Here is a 16,260-nt window from a genome sequence, read left to right on the forward strand (position 1 = left end):
ATCAAAGTGACTTGTGTCCGAATCGTATCAATGGGAGTTTAACTCAACATCGCATCGTCCAGCGATACTTCCCTTTCTGGTCTGAGTGGCTGTTACCCCAGTCGCAGTGACCCAGCACCACACACCTCAAGTACATTCTACCTTCTTGCGCCAAGCATCCATTTCAACCATGGGTGATATAGTGGACTCAATGCTCGACCTCATGCGTCGTCTCCCGCCAACACGGGTGGAGGAGAACGTCCAAGCATTGATTGACATCTGTCCGGACTACGCAGACGATCTCCTGGGCAGCGTAGATCAGCCCCTCCAGCTTAGGACGGATCGCGCAACTGGGCGCGACTATCTAGCCTGCGACTACAACAGGGATGGAGAGAGCTATCGGTGCGCGTCTATGTCTGCTTTTCGCGATCGGGCTGCATGTATGACCTCTTTCTGGTGTGGCCTGATCGACGCGTTCACGCTCCCTTAACTTTGCGCTCTTGTGGCTAGTCATGTTAATCTATCCCTCTACCTCGTATCAGCTCGCCATGGTCAAACGAATACGAGCCTCCGCTTGATGATGGCACTACACCCTCTCCCAAACTCCGCAAGCTCGAGATCACAGCCAACGAGGCATTCGATACTTATCGCGAGATGTACGGGAGTGATATAAGACGCCCAGGTGTTCCTTGGACTTACTCATATACCCAGGTACTTTGAGGGCGGCGTTTCCTCCGTGTATCTTTGGGACTTGGACGATGGCGGGTTCGCCGGAGTAATCTTGCTCAAGAAAGGTGAGCTGTCCTTGCTGTTTAAACCTGTGTTATCTCCCTGCTGGCAATCACACAAAACGTTTTTCGAATTATCGACCTTGACATTGGCACACCGCAGTCATGAACCCCACGAACAATGATGAGCCCGCCGGCACATGGGACTCCATCCATGTCTTCGAGGCATCCGAGCGAGGACGACAAGCGCATTACAAGCTGACGTCAACGATCATGCTGCAGCTTGTCACTCGCCAAAATTCGGATGAGTCCGGTGATGGTAGCCTTTCTGCACAGGCCAAGGAAAAATTGGGATCATGGAAAAGAAATGGTGAAGTCACCTTGGGCGGAAGTATGACGCGACAGGTTTGATGATCACAACGTCCAATATTGAGGAACTAATTAACAAGTGGAACGTGTGTAGATCGAACAGGATTGGCCCTTACAAGACTCGTCTTCGCATGTCTCCAACACGGGTCGGATGGTCGAAGACATGGAGATCAAGATGCGCAACTTGCTGCAAGAGGTAAAGTGCCTGTGACTTCTGGTCTTGACAGGTCCATTGACGCTGGTCTCAATTGACAGGTGTACTTTAACAAGACACGTGATATCGTATACGATCTACGTAGTGTGGATGACCTGGAAAAGGCGCGGAGGCAAAGAGAGCTACAGAAGGAGCTTGTCGGGTTTATTAAGCGGTGATCGACACGCCCATCAACCGTGAGGTGGCCAGATTCCCTGGGTGGAGGGGCCGATGACCCGATGTCTCGTGTCATCGTGATGCGAGCGCTGCATCCGCTATCGGGTTCGCGTGTATCGTTATCTGAGAGTGGAGCTCAATATAAGACGTAACCATAGCGTGCGCGACAGACGAACATTGATGAGCTTGACCTCAGAGAGGGGTCGATTTTTGTTATTGACCGGGACCCGTTCGATGGCGTCAAGGGTAGAGTCGGCGCCGTCTATGACCTTACCGAAGATAGTGTACTTGCCGTCAAGATGAGGCTGTTTGGCATAGGTGATGAAGAATTGTGAGTTGTTGGTATCTGGGCCAGAGTTCGCCATAGCGACCATTCCTCGGGCATTGAACTGACCGAAGTCCAAGTAGTTAGCGTCCAGGAAGTGTGCGAACTGAGGCGACAAAGGACAACAGTTGAACAACCAATCGTGAGGAGCGTACCTTGAGCGTGGACCGGATTTCATCGTCGAAGGGCTTGCCCCATATGCTCTGGCCACCTTTCCCGGAGCCCGAGGGGTCACCGGTCTGGGCCATGAAGCCCTTGATATTGCGGTGGAAGAGGGAATCGTCGTAGTAATTGGATGCACATAGGGCTAAAAAGTTCTGCAGGCAATATTTGAGTCATGTTAGTCGAAGAGACATCAAAAGATTGGCGAAGTGTTGCCGGGCGCGTGATGGAGCGGCATAGCACTGCAGACGGACCTCTGCGGTTTTTGGTACTGCCTCACAAAATATCTCGATCTGAGGTGATAAACGACGCGTCAAGTGATGGTCCAAAAGAGCATTGATAGAGACTTTCCTTGAGTTCCCCATGGGTGGTGTGTAGTGTGACCGACTGGGAGGGGAGGGATTGTTGTTAGTCGAGAGACGGGACATGCAGAAGTGGACGGACAGACCATCGTCCATGGAACAAAGTCATAAAAAGCTGTGCTGCAGGTGCTTGTATGCGAGTCGTAATAAATTCCGAAGCAATTATAATATTCATCTTATATCTTTATCTTATTACATAAGTACATAGGATATAGCAATCAGCCGTGCTCCCTTTCGCCTTTGAAGGCGCTGACTTGCCCCAAACTTGCCCGTCTCCCCGTTCCCGCTCCCGACTCGCCGATTCCTCTCTCACCTCTCTCCCTACCATGATGCGTACCTCATCCATTCGCAGCACAGATGATCCCCTCTCCCTCGCAATGCTCCCCCCAGAGTCGGAGACAGATGCAGAGCGCGTCGCCAGACTCCAGAGCGAGTCAGACGCACGCCGTATCTCTGAGCAGATTGACGAGGAGCTCAGGATCGAGCGAGAAAGACTCAAGAAAAACAAGAGCGACGTCAAGGTAATTATCTTTCCCAATACCCATGACACGCGTAGTTGTCTCTTTTCTCACATGTATGCTTATCCCTGAATCTATCACTACCCAGCTTCTCCTCCTGGGCCAGGCGGAGTCCGGAAAGTCCACCCTCCAGAAGCAATTTCAGCTCATGTACTCTCCCGCTTCCCTCGAGAGCGAGCGCATGTCCTGGCGCACAGTCGTCTATTTCAACATCGTTCGCTCCCTGAGGAAGATCCTGACAACCCTTGAATCATGGGAGGAAAATGATGATGGTTCGGACTTTCAGTATCTTAGACCGTCAAGAGCTTTATGATGACCTTCCTCGAACAGCTTCTCCTTCCAGTGTCACCAGCTCTCAGATCGGTGTTGCCTTATCTCCCTCTCCTCCCGTTTCGCCGAACGGTACCCGAGCTTCCTCCCCTTCCCGTCTAGGGCTCGCTGCCATCGCCGATATTCGCAGGCGTCTCATGCCTCTAACTAATACCGAGGCTCAGCTGGCTGACCGCCTCAGCGGTGGTGTTAATGTCGCTGGCTCAGGCAAGGGAGAGGTTTTCGTCCGCAGCGGCTGGCAAGCACGTACAATTCAAAAAGGTCAGAAGATGCTGGGTCGCCGGTCTAGACGGAGTCTCGAGAGTATGGAGCTAACCGCTGGACCTTCTGACACAGCATTATCGGCAGTTGAAGCCGACCCCCTCGCCGACGATATCGCCACCATGCTTAATCAATGCCGCGAAGATATCAGGACGCTTTGGGATCACCCCACCGTCAAGGCGCTCATTGGGACCAGGAAGCTGAAGCTGGACGAGTGGTCGGAGTTGTATGTACACGCATACATGGGCTATTATGATGCTTACAGATCCTCTTACAGCTTCTTGAATGACATTGGACGTATTTCAGCACGGAATTACGTTCCAACCGTCGGTACGTTCGTTGTAATAAATTGCAATAATTTGTGCAGAAATTCACAATTTTGCAGATGATATTCTCCACGCTCGTATCCAGACAATGGGCGTTGCGGAACACATCTTTGACGTGGACATCCATGGTAAAACTGTGACATGGCACTTATATGACGTGGGTGGTGCGAGGGGCCAACGCCATTCGTGGGTACCCTACTTTGACGACGCCAACGCCATTATCTTTGTCAGCCCCATCAGCGCATTTGATCAGGTACGATTCCCATCACAAATGTCATCAGAACCGCCGGACCCCGTCGCTGATCGCCACTCCTGTTTCCAGTACCTGGAAGAGGACCCACGAACGAACCGGATCGACGACTCCTTGCAGCTGTTTACCCAGATATGCTCGAATCCGTTACTGAAGAAGGTTCATTTGGTATTGTTTTTGAGTGCGTACCTTTTGTCTCTTGATAGTTTACCCGGACATACTCTCACCCCTGTCGTACAGACAAGACAGATATCCTGAGAAAGAAGTTGGAGAGGGGTATTCCGGTCGCCAAATAGTGCGTCTCGCATCCTCTGATTATGCGAAGCTAGACGCTGATGGCCTGTGGCCTGACGACAGCATTCTTTCCTACGGCGATCGACCAAACGAATACGACGCCGTCGTGCAATACTTCCGTGCACACTTCCTGCAAGTCCACCGCCGGAATAACGAGAACCGGCGTGTATTGTACACTCACCTGACCAGCGTCGTGGTAAGCTCCTTTGATGTCGCTAACACGTTGCGGTCCGTACTGAACCGATCTTTTTAGGACACCAAAGCCACTCAGAGTATCATAGGCAATGGTACGTACATCGTGTTGTCGATCGTCAACAATTCGGCATAATAACCCATATTTTTTACCAGTTCGCGATTCGATATTCCGAGGATACTTGCAGTCGGCTGCTCTCGTTTAATGACAGCTCAAGGATGAGATTTACTTTCGCTTGCAGCTTGCTATTGATACCACCACATGTGGATTCCCAGTGCTTGTAGAACTATAGTGCATACCTTTCTTTTGTTGTGTTTCACCACGTCGGCTGGCGATGACTTGTGAACGTTTTGGTTAGCCCTGTCAGATTGTTGTAGCTAATTTATTTGCATTGCAAGTAGTGTCGGTAAAGAGTATACGATTATGATATTAATAATAGTCCTTGCGCCAGTTCACGCGGATAGTCCCACTTTCGGTGTGCGCCATCGTGGGTTCATGGATGCGGAGGGCAGCCACTATCCGAAAGGTGACGTTAAGTTCATCTACGTAGCTCGCAATATCCTACGTATACGTAGCGGCTCTCCATGAGCTCAACACCCGAATTCAAAGTCACGTTCTTCCCTCCGCTCCATCTCCAGAGGCGGGCATGGATCATTGGCGTTCTCAGGCGAGAGCAGCCGGCTTCGGTCAGTCTCCGCCCAACACCCATCCATCACTATTGAACCCCCTGTTGCAGATCCTTGACATCGGGTGTGGCAATGGGGAACTTCTCGCCACCCTCTGTCAACCTGCACCATGGCTCGCCTCCAAGACCGAGACGGATCGCGCGAACGATGACGTGCCCTCGACCAGCAACGACCCGCGCAACTTGCACCCTTCCCATGTCGCCGGTCTCGACATCTTAGAACAAGAACTCAATTACGCCGCAGAAGAGACCGCCCCGGGCCTGAACACGCCCTACCCGCGCTGGGAGCCGCTCGAAGTCAAGCTCTGGCTCGGCGCGCTGGAGGTGGTCAACCCCGAATTCGTCGGCGCAGACTGCATCATCGCAACGGAGGTGTAAGTCCTGCTCCGCTGCGTTGTAACTCGCGTCTGAACAGCCCCCCACTCAGCGTTGAGCACCTCGCCGACGAGGCGCTCGCAGCATTTGCACCCGTGCTTCTTGGCGTGTACCGCCCGCGCCTTCTACTCATCACCACACCTTCATACGCATTCAACGCGCGGTTCGCACCACCCGACGCTCCAAGACCTGGTGGCTACCCGGACCCAACTAAGCGCACTGACCGGATCTTCAGGCACGCAGACCACAAGTTCGAGTGGACCGTTGAGGAATTCACCGAGTGGTGTTCCTGTGTGGCAGAGCAGTGGGGATACGAAGTCAGCCTGGACACCATTGGTTACGCGCTCGAAACGGATGAATGGGGACGCGACCAAGACATCGGAGGGGCAACCCAAGTGGCGGAATTCAGACGCATCGATGAGAGTAATCTCGACGAGAGCGTGCAGTTACAGCGCGAGGAAAAGAAACAGGAAATGAAAGCAGTGGCAGGAGCCATGGAACAGCACCGCTTGCTGATCACACACCAATACGTCGTCCACGAACGGGTGGGGACACCAGGCTCCTTGGAGGAGATCGCAGACGAAGTAACGCGGCAATTCGATGTGCCTGGTGAGACGCACATTCGGCTACAGGAAATCTGGTTTTCCGATGGAATTGGCCCGCTGTGCGGTGGCTCGTTGGACCTGCTTACCGAGGCCATTGAGGCCAACTCCCGACTCGAGCTCCTCACGGAAGAGGAGAAAGGCGTTGGAGACTGGGTGGTTCACAGACTAGGTGCAATACGACGGTCGTCAACCCACGAATGGGCCTCATCAGAGGCGGATTCGGAGGAGCTATCGCAGCAGTGGTCGCATGTCGGACCAGGAGGCGAAGTCAGGCCGGAAGAGGATTGGGAGGTACCGCAGCCTACTTGGATATCGGAGACAGAAGATTCCAGCAAGGATAATCCTTGGGAAGGTGGAGAGAAGGACCCATGGTCAAACGAGGCCGGTTGGGGGCAGGGAGCTGTCGTCGACGAAGAAGATTCATCCAAGCAATGGGGTCAATGGGGGAACAGCGAGGTGAAAGACGAAGACGGCGATAATGGCCCACTTTGGAAGGGTGTAGCACAAGATAACAACGGAGATGACTTGGAGGTAGACTTGGAGGTGTCACGAACGAGAGAAGAACCTAGCTAGATGTATTACCATAGAACATACCATAATTGTAGTAGTATCCCACTCTCCGATTCACCATGGACTCGATGGACTTGTCCTATTCATTCTCAGTACGCACAATCCAGACAAACGAAGTGCGCAAATTAGGTGACATGTACAAGCTACAATGCTGCCAACAGCATCAGTCGCAGCAATGAGACAGAACACATTGCCCAGGCTCACATGGTATATACGTCTCTCTGCCTAGGCAGGGGCGCCTGCAGTTTATCCTCAATCACTACTCGACTGGCTCAACCTTCATCTGAGGTGCTACAGTTCCCAAAATGGATGAGCTGACACCAATGGCGACGGAGGCCGAGCTACTCACCAATTAGAGGGTGCAACTGGGCGAGGTATGTGATCATCCACATGAGATAGCACGACCCGAGGGCAAGCATGAGCGATGTCCGGTACAGCCTGTAGATTACGCGCGTTGCACAAGCACCGCAGTTAGTCCAACTCGTCGAGCACCGGCAGCGTCGAGAGACATACGTTTGCTGGGGTCCCTTGGGCACAAATAGGAAGCTGCACACCATCAACCCGGCGACAACAGCCAGCAAGAGAATGACTGGAAATAGGGACGCCATCTTAGTGGACGACGTTGAGGCTGAGTTGTCTCTTGTCAACTGCCGACGCCTTCAGACGGTATGACCACACCGACTGGACACCGGAAATTGCCGAACGTCGCAGCAAACGGACTGCGCTGGCTCCAGCACCGGTAGTCTACTTTAATTGGCAAACTCTCCTAAATCGATATAATGACCATTGCCCAAATACCAACTTGTGCTCAAAGCATCATAATATTCCGGGATATCTAACTCGTAATAAAAACGTAGTACTCTAGTATGGTATAGTATATCTAATTTTCAGCAACACCTGTCTTTTCAGTTGAAGTTCCGTCGTCTGTAGCAGATGTTACGCGGCTTCTTGGGCATCACAATCATGGTCTACAAGGATGAACGTTAGCTGGGTGTAGCATATAGTACTTAGTAACTTACGTGGTAATTGTGATCTGGAACCTTGTCGCTCTCGAGCCGGAGCTCGACCTTGCGAATGATGGTCGAAATGACTGTGCCAAGCTGAAGGTAGGCGAACTGCTCGCCAATGCACCGATGCCGGCCAGCGCCGAACGGCTGGTATGGACTTTCCGTACCCTTGCTCACAGCACCGAAACCATAGTCGACCTTCTCGCCAGTCTCATCGCTGTATACACGGAAGGCTTCCGCCGCAGCACCGTCGGGTTCGCTCCACCGAGCAGCGTTAAAATCGTTGGGCTTCGACCAGACAAGGGGATCCATTTGACTGACATAGGCGGAGGAAAGGACAAAGTGACCCTTGGGAACGACGTATGTGCCATCCTTGGAGGGAGCAGAGAGCGTAGGAGGGACCGGGACATCTTCGCGAACCTTGCGCATCAGACTGTGCAGCGGAGGGTGCATGCGAAGAGTTTCGCGAATGACCGAGTCCAGAATAGGGAGTTGACGGAGCTCTTCATGGGTGAGAGGGCGGAACTTGCCTTCACCAGCACCGAAGTACTTGACCTGTTCCTCGTAAAGCGCTTTCCTGAAAAATGGTCAGGGAGGAGTCGTACGCGCAACAACTAAGGTTCTTACTGGACGGCTTGGTCGTGGGCAATGTGGAGAAGCGCCCACGAGCTAGTAGCAGAACTGGTGTGTTGGCCGGCCATGAGAAGAGCAATCATGATGTGGGCAATCTCGTGATCACGCAGAGACCTGCCATCACGGTACTTCTGGTCCATGAGAGCTGCAATCATGTCGTGGTCGGTCTGTAAAAACAATTAACCAATGATGAAGGAACGCATAATGCAGATGAACACACATCCGAGTTTCCTTCCCTGCGTTTGTTGATGATGTCAACATAAAATTGGCTCATTTTCGCATGAGCACGGTCGCGGCGACGGTAGCTCTCAAGAGGAAGGTTGGGGAACATGAAATTGAGAGGTGTAAATCCGCCGTCGAGGTCATTGTACAGCTCAGAGAACGATTTGTTAAGGCCATCACGAACTTCCTTGCCCTGGAGCGTGCGCGAAGCCGTCAAAATGGTGAGCCCGGACATGGCCTCAGTGACGTCGAAACGACCCCATTCGTTGATATCGTTCATTTGATAGATCAAGAAGCTGCCATCGTTCTTCATGAACTCCTCAACTTCGTCCTCAATCATGCCGACATAGCTGCGTAGGTTGTCTGCTGAAAGTCCGAACTTGACAAACTTCTTCTGCTCCATGAAGACTTCGTTGGGAACGTCGTACACGACATCTTTGCCGAAGACCGGGGTGGTGAGGTGCTGGCCACGGTATAAGCTAGCGATAACTGGACGGAAAGTACGGCCTTACAGTGTATGCGTCCTCTGCCGAGAACGAGGTGTGCTTGCCACCGAGGACGAAGTTATTTCCCTTGTTTCCAAGAGCAACCGTGATTTTGCGACCGAGGAGGACAAAGGTGAAGACGTCGCCATACTGATAGCAGGCGAGTCAGGAATATGCATCAATAAAAACAGTACACAAGACCACAAACCTTCTCTCTGCACTTGAAGAAGAAGTTGAGAGGGTCGCTACCGTACTGGATTGCTGAGCCAACGATAGGAAGCCAGTGGAACACTTCGGGTGGCAGCGAAGGGTCCTTGGGGATGACCTACATAGTTACATTAGCCACTTAAGTTTTCACATGAAGAAGAGATGACTGACGATTTGCCTCAGAACATTGAGGATAATTGCAATGATGGGGGAGTAGAGGACGGCAAGGACAGCACAGCGTATGGGGTTAGCGACGACATAGTCCTGTGCGACGTGGAGGGCGGTGGCGACGTGCCCCTGGATGATGGGCAGAGAGCTGTTCATCGTTGCGTCGTGAGAGGACAGACGAACGCGCGAACTCAGTCTTTTAACCCGCACAAAAATATCGTACCACCACTGACGCGCTTCAATATCACGCTAGTATTGCTTCCGTCGGCTGGCATAATCCACAAATCGTCAACGCGTCAACACTCCGAGCGGCTTCCGTTGTACTAAGACACAATCTGCTCATACCTATAATTTTGGAAGCGATAGAAAAGTTGGTGTTTGCAGACTGAGTGGCGCCATTATCAACGTCACGTCATCCTATTCTTCCCAATCAGCCCATACGGCTAATCTGTTCTCCCATAGAAAAGCTGAGAGGCGTTTGTTCATTAAGTCGACTATATGGTCGGCGAATCAGTATCATAACTATATACAGAGGCGTAGAATAATCTAGATATACCCAACCTCCCTCTGTGAGTGCGTACGACCACAACACCTGCATGAGATGATCATCTCGGTTTCAGAACGAGCCTTGCCTTCTCTCCGATCTGAATGTCAGCAATCTGCACCGGCACCTCGTCGCCCTTCTCGTACTCCTTCCCTCGATACGTTTCACGATGCAGCCACTGTCCAACCACTCCCAGCTCGGGTACCAGCACCTGCCAGTGATGCTCCTGTCTCCTCGTGCTCACCATCACTCGGCCCATGACGCGCCCCGTCAATTTCTCCAGCGGGTTATACCGTCCCGGATCCGCATTCGGGTCTTCCATCCAACGCTTGAGATACATCATCACCCACTGCATCTGGTTCCCCCCTTGCAGGTTGCGCTGCTCGCGCTCCAGCGGCATCAGTCGCCGCCCAAAGTCTTCAAGCCACTCGCGCGAGAAGAGTGGCTGCGCCGTTGGGTTCAGCATCGCGTGCTTGATTTGCCAGTGCACGACCATGTCCGTGTAGCGCCGGAGAGGTGACGTGACCCGGACGTAGCCCTCGCCCTGTGGTATTCCCAAGCTCCAGTGCATGCCAGGCTCAAGCGAGTACTTGACCGGTGGTATGTACATGTCCGCTCGGAGAGCCGCAAAGTAGTCCACAAACCCATTTGCATCGCGTGTCTTTTCTACAACATTAAGGGCATCGGGATCCCACATGAGCGGCGGCGGAGATACACGCCGAAGCATAGGGATGTTACGGTCCGCCAGCCAGCGAGAAGCAGCGCGGCAAGCGAGTTTCATACACTCGCTAATAATCCCCCGCGCACCCCACATGTCTGTGGCTTGATTGCCAACCTCGTACGTCATGCTAGGGAATCCGCTGAAGAGTGAAGGCCTATAGGAATTTATGGGTGCGCCTTGTAGTGGCTTTGGCGTGGAGCTGACGCGAGCTTGGGGTATCAAGAACAGCAGCGGATTGAGGACTTTATTGTTGTGTTCCACTATCCTTTTGGAATAATCGCCCAGTAGACTGAGGTCTTGAACCATAGAGGGAGGATAGACGATGTCTGGTACCACAGGGGGACTGGGATTAGGCTCAAAAGGTCGTAGGGTGGGGACATATCCGTAGTCAAGAATCCGGTCGACTTCAGCATAACTGATCTTCCTAATATTTCTAATGAGCCCAGCTCGGACGTCGTAGTCAACTACCTTGCCAGTGGCGTCCACCTTGTAGCTGAACGTAAGCACACGATCTGGTTCACCCTTTGCCGCAAGCGTGCCCATGCTGAGGCGAAGCTTGCCAAGTGCAGGAGGAAGCATGTTAAAAGTGCCCTGATTGAAGTAAAGATTTGACCCAGCCTTCTTCGCGCGCTCGGAGAAGACATGAGTGGGGTGGAGAAGGGAAGTGGGGTCCGCAATATGAGCGCGTATCCAAACAGCACCAGGGTCTGTCTGGTCTGGTTCTATAGACAGCCCGTCATCCAGCTCTTCTGCAGTCACATCATCAACCACGTAGACGGGGAGATTTCCAAAGTCATGACGAAGGTGGTCAACCGGATCCCGAGGATAGAAATCTTCCGGACCAAGAACAGTAGAAGCTGTTGAGGGTGGGGACGTGGTAGAAAGCTTGGATAATTTCCTTTCAATCAACTGGTTGTCCGCAGCCGCCTGAGTACTCTCGCCCTGGAGATCTAGCCCTTGGAATCGCTCCCGAGATGGAAAGTCGTCCCAGGGAGCCATCTCGCCCAGCGCCACCAGAAGGTTTCTCATCACCGTATCGGTAATGGCACTGTCGGTGAAATCGAGCGCCTTCACAATCCGTGTAACGGCTGTAATATAGGGATTGAACGGCGTGCCACGATTCCTGGGAATGGCAAATCGTATAACATCCAAGAAGGCACGGTCCTCGGGTGTAAAGGCAATTTCTGGATGCTCCACGCGAGAAGGCGGTTCATGCCAGGTAGAATGAGCGAGATCATTTCTCGCCTCCATGATCTTTTTTGCCTTCTTGATGAAGTCGTCAAATGCTGGGTCGCGTCGCCGAAGCAGGTCGGTGGCTACCTGTAGCTTTTCAACATGCGACTGAGGGCGTACGTCGAATGTCTGAAGCATCCGGTGGAAACTAGGATGAGGAATGAAGAGTTCGGGGTGGCTCATCATGTATCTATGCACAGCGAGCGTGAACACATAGTCGTGCTCCTTTGGAGGTTGTTTGAACATTTGAAAGTGCATCTTCCCAACGGCATCCTGCAATTTAACTTGTGTCCAATCATCCGGGTTCAGAGAGCGAAGAGAGCGATGCAGAAACGTTTGGTCGTTTGGAAATGCGGTTAGTGTTCTCGTGACCATATTATCGAGTTCTCGAAGGCGCTTCAGGACCGTCACCCTCGCATTTACCTGTGTCTGGTCACCTGGCTGTGTGTGATAGCCACAGCGAGCGGCAGTATCGTAGGGAACGATACCAGGAACGGCAACGAATATATCTTGTTCTGTGTGCTGAATGACATCCCCCGTGGCCAACAGACTGAAGACGAAGTTTCGTCTATCAAAGATAGCTTCGCCGATGATGATACCATGCGAGACACCCGCGTCGCTGTCAAATCGTTAGGCGAGGCGAAGAAGACAAGATAGACTCGAGTCAACTCACTTCCGTATGTCAACAAATGTACCAAGTTTGACCGACGACACGCCTGACTTGGGCGTCGCTTCCTCCTCTGCTGGCGTTGACTTTTTCTTGACAGGTTGCTTGCGCGGGCGCCGCGTCAAGACCGCATCTCTCAGCCTCCTCTCTTCGCCACGACGCGTGCGCGTATGCGACCAATCATCGCGAGCGTTGTCCTTATAACGCGTCGCCTGCTTCGCGAGTTTTTTCATGGTGGAGGTAGTGTCATTCCATTCCTCCTCAGAGAGCAACTTTGGTGCGACCTTGGATACGTGCTTGAACCTTTGTTGCTGACATGGCGATGAGCGTGTACTTGCGACGAGCCGAGGTGCTATATCCGAGAGAACTGAGCGAGAGGAACGGTGCATGGCTGGACGCAAGCCAATGTTGCGGTGGCTGTGCAAATTTTGTCACGGAAGTACTTTCCCGGAGCTTCCGGGTCGATCCTCCACCCACGCGACCCTACCTTCCCTTGATCGAGTCCCAGACAAGCTACAGCCTCTCATCATGTTCAAGAGAGTAGAGCGGAAGAGGAAGAGAAAGGAAGAAGAAGAAGATCTCGGCCTCGACGAGGAGATGAAGGAAGTCCTTGGTGTTCAAGATACCGACTCAGACGAAACGGACTCTGACTCTGATGAGAAGGACTCGGAGGAGGAAAATGCAGACGAAGATGCGTCAGAAGGAGACCCTCCCAGCGACGATGCTGATGGCGAGATTGCTGAGGATGATGCTGATGACGAACCGCCAATATCCGTCGAGGAGGCCCTCAAGGATCCTATCTATGTCATTTCTTTAGATCCTGAGCTCCGTGCATGCATCCTCTGCAAGGGCAAACAAATTAAAAATGTACAAATGATCAATGTTCACAAGGATTCAAGAGTATGTGCGTTCGTGTTCCCGTGGTCCATCATTTCTCCCTCCGTCAACCAACTTATGAACTTCGTCTAGATTCATAAGAAGCGTTTCGAAAAGTTCAAACAAGAGGCTACCAAGGTAGACCCTCAGAGCGATGCTTGGGACCTTGTACACGTACAAGAGTTTGAAAGAGGACAAGCCATTGAAGCAACTACTCCGGAGAAGCTATCGAAACGGGCTCTCAAACGTGTTCGTCGTTTTTGGTCTTGTTTCGTACCACATATTGACTCTAGGTTGTCAGATTGCCAAGCGGGAGGCCGTCTTGGAGAAACGGAAACTTCACCAAAGGCTCAAAACTAAGGCGATGGCCAAGCGAGAAGCTAAGGGTAGTGCATCGAGTCACTCCGATAAGGGCGATGAGAAGCCCCGTTCCGCACTCAAGAAACAGGAAGAAAGCGGGAAGAACACAAAACTTGACACGCCTTTGGCAGACGAACCCATTGAACCAGCAGAGTCATCTCAAACCACCAAATCAAAGGTAAAGTCAGTGAAGGATGCTTCTGCACGAGACAAAACGACGTCCGCGAAGAAAAGGCCTCGGACGACTGTGAAGGTCGAAGACGTCAAATCAGACTCAAAGTCGCCAACAAAACCGTCAAAACAGCCCAAAGCAAAGTCAGAATTGGTTAAGAAGCCTGCCAATGTTTCAAAGGTCCTCGCCAAAAGGACGCCTACCTCATCAAAGAAGTTCAAGATGAAGCTGAAGTCCAGCACGTAGATCAACTTTTCCGTTATTCCTATGTAGGATTAGTCTATTGTGTCATTCCGAAATGGCCCTATGACAATACAGAAGGAGAGGGGTAACACATAAATACGTCTGAATGTCCCAACTAGATAGTCCCTGCATCTGTCCTCGCTTACGCCAAAGTTTGCAGTACCTTGTCGGTCATGTCAAGAACCTAAGAAGATGTCAGTGTAAACTGTCTTAGGAAAGCGTGCTACACATCAAAGTATACCTGATGGATATCCGGTCGGTCCTTAGGGTCCACCTTCAGCATGCTGTCTATCAAGTCACGAAGCCCTTGCGAGTAAGCAGATTGAGGATGCTTATATTTTGCGTTGAGAACAGCCATGGCAATCGACCCTCCTTGTTCAGTAGTTTGCATGTTCTCAAATGGAGAATGCGAATAAGCGAGAGCAAACAAGGTGCATCCAAGTGACTAAAACAGATTCCGTGTCACTCGATTCCAGGTAGCTGAGCAGTACACCTACCCAAATGTCAACCTTTTCGTCTAGCGTTACGCCAGTCTTGACGTCAAACAATTCGGGGGCCCTGTAGGCCATGGTACTTTGCTCGGCGGCGATATCCTAAGGACTTGTGAACACTGATCAACCCGTGGAATGTTGCCCAACGTACCTGCTGGAGTAAAGCCTGTGATCTGTTTTCAATCCGTACCCGTGCTTTCATGCAACTCCCGAAGTCCATCAATATCGGAGTGATCCCGTCATCCGAAATCATCACATTTCTGCGGAAATCAGTGTCAGAGTAAATGCACGAACAAGTGCTTTACCCTGGTTTTAGGTCCCTGTGGGCATATGGTACATGCTGCTTCTGACCAACATTCTCATTCCCGTTCTGAGCATGCTCAATACGTGATACCTCTTCATCGCCCTCAAAGATAGCATCACCCTCATCCTCCACTCGGTGCTTTGACATGAGAGGTACGTTCACGGAAGATCCGTACGAGAATCCACCCTCACCGTCACCCTCAGGGTGCGGGAACATCTCATCTTCATCATCCGAATGGCGTGCAGGCGATGCAGTCTGGCGTGACGAGGAAGGCTGCGGCTGGGTGTTCTGTTTTGATGCTGCCTGAGCACCGACAGTGGTCTGGTAGTTGTGCAGGGCGCGCAAGGCTTCACAAGTTCCCTTGAATAAGCGGACCATGTCTTGTTCGGGAAAATGACTGCCATTCACGACATTGGCATTGATTGCATCTTGTAGGTTTCCTCGCTTGAACCAGCAGTCAGCAACCGTGAGCACCAGTAAGGCTGGCATCTTACCTTGTAGAGTGGAAGGAACAAGTAGACAATTTTCCCATCGCCTTCGGGATCTTGCACGACTGCAGAGTCCTGTTATACTTGTTAGGGAAACACCCGGCGGGCTGAATGCTAACGGACCAGGATGCGAATAATATTTGGGTGTCTGGCATTGTCAGGCAGGTTTAAGAGCTTACCAGTTATATCACGAAGAAGTGAAACTCACTTGAACCGTCTGTAAGCCTCCACTTCACGCATAGCCTCTTTCACCGCGTCAGATCCCGTCGGACACCTTATTTTCTTAAGCGCAAATTGCCTCTGTCAATTATCATGAGATCATTGGGGTTCAAGCAAGAAACAGCACTTCGTACGCCGCTTGACTCATCCTGAGCAAGGTATACAAACGAGAATCCACCCTCTCCTAGCACCTTGATAATATTGACTAGTCACAAGTCAGTCAAGTTCGTCAAGAGGGTTGATATGGCTTGCAGCACTCACATGACCGCCCATTGATCTTAACCTTGGCAGATTGCTGGCACATGCAGGATGAGAGAGCCCATAGCGCATCCTTTGCCTGGTCCTTGAGGGTATCCAGAGCATTAAGTAGTGCCGGAGGAAGAGCCATCGTGACGAGTTCGAGGACCAAAGGGAAAGCTTCGTGGAAGTGTTAATCCTACAAATGTACAATGCCGGCGCAGATTGAATATTGATGCCTGTGTGACTGGAGAAACTTCGATCTTTCGCGGCGAAGGCGG

At 51.8% G+C, this 16,260-nt stretch overlaps 7 protein-coding genes across 7 annotated transcripts; 3 read left to right on the forward strand and 4 right to left on the reverse strand.

The window, feature by feature from the left end:
- The first annotated feature begins 91 nt into the window (after nt 1-91).
- On the forward strand, nt 92-1,612 carry CONPUDRAFT_119919 (F-actin capping protein beta subunit). The gene is made up of 6 exons (XM_007767800.1): nt 92-381; nt 522-635; nt 691-773; nt 871-1,112; nt 1,171-1,272; nt 1,332-1,612. Exons 1-6 carry the CDS (start codon nt 170-172, stop codon nt 1,446-1,448), a joined length of 870 nt encoding a protein of 289 aa, XP_007765990.1. The 5' UTR covers nt 92-169; the 3' UTR covers nt 1,449-1,612.
- Nucleotides 1,613-2,588: 976 nt separating this feature from the next.
- On the forward strand, nt 2,589-4,935 carry CONPUDRAFT_80643 (guanine nucleotide-binding protein). The gene is made up of 11 exons (XM_007767309.1): nt 2,589-2,816; nt 2,902-3,085; nt 3,144-3,404; nt 3,480-3,630; nt 3,682-3,734; nt 3,790-3,983; nt 4,053-4,161; nt 4,221-4,275; nt 4,338-4,470; nt 4,528-4,561; nt 4,623-4,935. The coding sequence occupies exons 1-11, from the start codon at nt 2,625-2,627 to the stop codon at nt 4,670-4,672; spliced, it is 1,416 nt and encodes a 471-aa protein (XP_007765499.1). The 5' UTR covers nt 2,589-2,624; the 3' UTR covers nt 4,673-4,935.
- A 51-nt stretch (nt 4,936-4,986) lies between these two features.
- Nucleotides 4,987-6,714, forward strand: CONPUDRAFT_163412 (uncharacterized protein). Its single transcript, XM_007767801.1, has 3 exons — nt 4,987-5,153; nt 5,204-5,526; nt 5,580-6,714. The coding sequence occupies exons 1-3, from the start codon at nt 5,052-5,054 to the stop codon at nt 6,703-6,705; spliced, it is 1,551 nt and encodes a 516-aa protein (XP_007765991.1). The 5' UTR covers nt 4,987-5,051; the 3' UTR covers nt 6,706-6,714.
- A 207-nt stretch (nt 6,715-6,921) lies between these two features.
- On the reverse strand, nt 6,922-7,335 carry CONPUDRAFT_119929 (uncharacterized protein). The gene is made up of 3 exons (XM_007767802.1): nt 7,216-7,335; nt 7,052-7,140; nt 6,922-6,993 (listed from the first exon to the last, which is right to left on the reverse strand). The coding sequence occupies exons 1-3, from the start codon at nt 7,308-7,310 to the stop codon at nt 6,962-6,964; spliced, it is 216 nt and encodes a 71-aa protein (XP_007765992.1). The 5' UTR covers nt 7,311-7,335; the 3' UTR covers nt 6,922-6,961.
- A 174-nt stretch (nt 7,336-7,509) lies between these two features.
- On the reverse strand, nt 7,510-9,597 carry CONPUDRAFT_119932 (lanosterol 14-alpha-demethylase). The gene is made up of 7 exons (XM_007767803.1): nt 9,428-9,597; nt 9,258-9,374; nt 9,077-9,199; nt 8,563-9,027; nt 8,337-8,509; nt 7,722-8,286; nt 7,510-7,670 (listed from the first exon to the last, which is right to left on the reverse strand). The coding sequence occupies exons 1-7, from the start codon at nt 9,578-9,580 to the stop codon at nt 7,608-7,610; spliced, it is 1,659 nt and encodes a 552-aa protein (XP_007765993.1). The 5' UTR covers nt 9,581-9,597; the 3' UTR covers nt 7,510-7,607.
- A 432-nt stretch (nt 9,598-10,029) lies between these two features.
- Nucleotides 10,030-12,822, reverse strand: CONPUDRAFT_50885 (RNB-domain-containing protein; the record flags this gene model as incomplete). Its single annotated transcript, XM_007767133.1, has 2 exons — nt 10,030-12,541; nt 12,596-12,822. 2 exons carry the CDS (start codon nt 12,820-12,822, stop codon nt 10,030-10,032), a joined length of 2,739 nt encoding a protein of 912 aa, XP_007765323.1.
- Nucleotides 12,823-13,065: 243 nt separating this feature from the next.
- Nucleotides 13,066-16,259, reverse strand: CONPUDRAFT_119938 (other/NAK protein kinase). Its single transcript, XM_007767804.1, has 12 exons — nt 16,004-16,259; nt 15,877-15,947; nt 15,732-15,823; nt 15,647-15,671; nt 15,530-15,598; nt 15,037-15,479; nt 14,883-14,991; nt 14,738-14,833; nt 14,482-14,685; nt 13,767-14,424; nt 13,559-13,714; nt 13,066-13,489 (listed from the first exon to the last, which is right to left on the reverse strand). The coding sequence occupies exons 1-10, from the start codon at nt 16,128-16,130 to the stop codon at nt 14,383-14,385; spliced, it is 1,278 nt and encodes a 425-aa protein (XP_007765994.1). The 5' UTR covers nt 16,131-16,259; the 3' UTR covers nt 13,066-13,489; nt 13,559-13,714; nt 13,767-14,382.
- Nucleotide 16,260: the final 1 nt, after the last annotated feature.

The sequence above is a fragment of the Coniophora puteana genome (assembly GCF_000271625.1).
Source record: "Coniophora puteana RWD-64-598 SS2 unplaced genomic scaffold CONPUscaffold_3, whole genome shotgun sequence".
Taxonomy (NCBI): domain Eukaryota; kingdom Fungi; phylum Basidiomycota; class Agaricomycetes; order Boletales; family Coniophoraceae; genus Coniophora; species Coniophora puteana.

What these genes read in the sequence shown, in the direction of transcription:
- CONPUDRAFT_119919 (XM_007767800.1), top strand. Translation starts at nt 170, where the DNA reads ATGGGTGATATAGTGGACTCAATGCTCGACCTCATGCGTCGTCTCCCG. An exon ending in AGGGATGGAGAGAGCTATCG is followed by an intron (nt 382 to 521) that starts GTGCGCGTCTAT and finishes ACCTCGTATCAG; the next exon opens with CTCGCCATGGTCAAACGAAT. An exon ending in TTCGATACTTATCGCGAGAT is followed by an intron (nt 636 to 690) that starts GTACGGGAGTGA and finishes TCATATACCCAG; the next exon opens with GTACTTTGAGGGCGGCGTTT.
- CONPUDRAFT_80643 (XM_007767309.1), top strand. Translation starts at nt 2,625, where the DNA reads ATGCGTACCTCATCCATTCGCAGCACAGATGATCCCCTCTCCCTCGCA. An exon ending in GAATTACGTTCCAACCGTCG is followed by an intron (nt 3,735 to 3,789) that starts GTACGTTCGTTG and finishes ACAATTTTGCAG; the next exon opens with ATGATATTCTCCACGCTCGT. An exon ending in GGTATTCCGGTCGCCAAATA is followed by an intron (nt 4,276 to 4,337) that starts GTGCGTCTCGCA and finishes GCCTGACGACAG; the next exon opens with CATTCTTTCCTACGGCGATC.
- CONPUDRAFT_163412 (XM_007767801.1), top strand. Translation starts at nt 5,052, where the DNA reads ATGAGCTCAACACCCGAATTCAAAGTCACGTTCTTCCCTCCGCTCCAT. An exon ending in GGCGAGAGCAGCCGGCTTCG is followed by an intron (nt 5,154 to 5,203) that starts GTCAGTCTCCGC and finishes CCCCTGTTGCAG; the next exon opens with ATCCTTGACATCGGGTGTGG. An exon ending in TGCATCATCGCAACGGAGGT is followed by an intron (nt 5,527 to 5,579) that starts GTAAGTCCTGCT and finishes CCCCCCACTCAG; the next exon opens with CGTTGAGCACCTCGCCGACG.
- CONPUDRAFT_119929 (XM_007767802.1), bottom strand. Translation starts at nt 7,310, where the DNA reads ATGGCGTCCCTATTTCCAGTCATTCTCTTGCTGGCTGTTGTCGCCGGG. An exon ending in CCCAAGGGACCCCAGCAAAC is followed by an intron (nt 7,141 to 7,215) that starts GTATGTCTCTCG and finishes CGTAATCTACAG; the next exon opens with GCTGTACCGGACATCGCTCA. An exon ending in CCAGTTGCACCCTCTAATTG is followed by an intron (nt 6,994 to 7,051) that starts GTGAGTAGCTCG and finishes TGGGAACTGTAG; the next exon opens with CACCTCAGATGAAGGTTGAG.
- CONPUDRAFT_119932 (XM_007767803.1), bottom strand. Translation starts at nt 9,580, where the DNA reads ATGAACAGCTCTCTGCCCATCATCCAGGGGCACGTCGCCACCGCCCTC. An exon ending in TCAATGTTCTGAGGCAAATC is followed by an intron (nt 9,375 to 9,427) that starts GTCAGTCATCTC and finishes GTAACTATGTAG; the next exon opens with GTCATCCCCAAGGACCCTTC. An exon ending in GCAGGGAAGGAAACTCGGAT is followed by an intron (nt 8,510 to 8,562) that starts GTGTGTTCATCT and finishes TTGTTTTTACAG; the next exon opens with ACCGACCACGACATGATTGC.
- CONPUDRAFT_119938 (XM_007767804.1), bottom strand. Translation starts at nt 16,130, where the DNA reads ATGGCTCTTCCTCCGGCACTACTTAATGCTCTGGATACCCTCAAGGAC. An exon ending in CACAGGCTTTACTCCAGCAG is followed by an intron (nt 14,834 to 14,882) that starts GTACGTTGGGCA and finishes ACAAGTCCTTAG; the next exon opens with GATATCGCCGCCGAGCAAAG. An exon ending in ACGAAAAGGTTGACATTTGG is followed by an intron (nt 14,686 to 14,737) that starts GTAGGTGTACTG and finishes AATCTGTTTTAG; the next exon opens with TCACTTGGATGCACCTTGTT.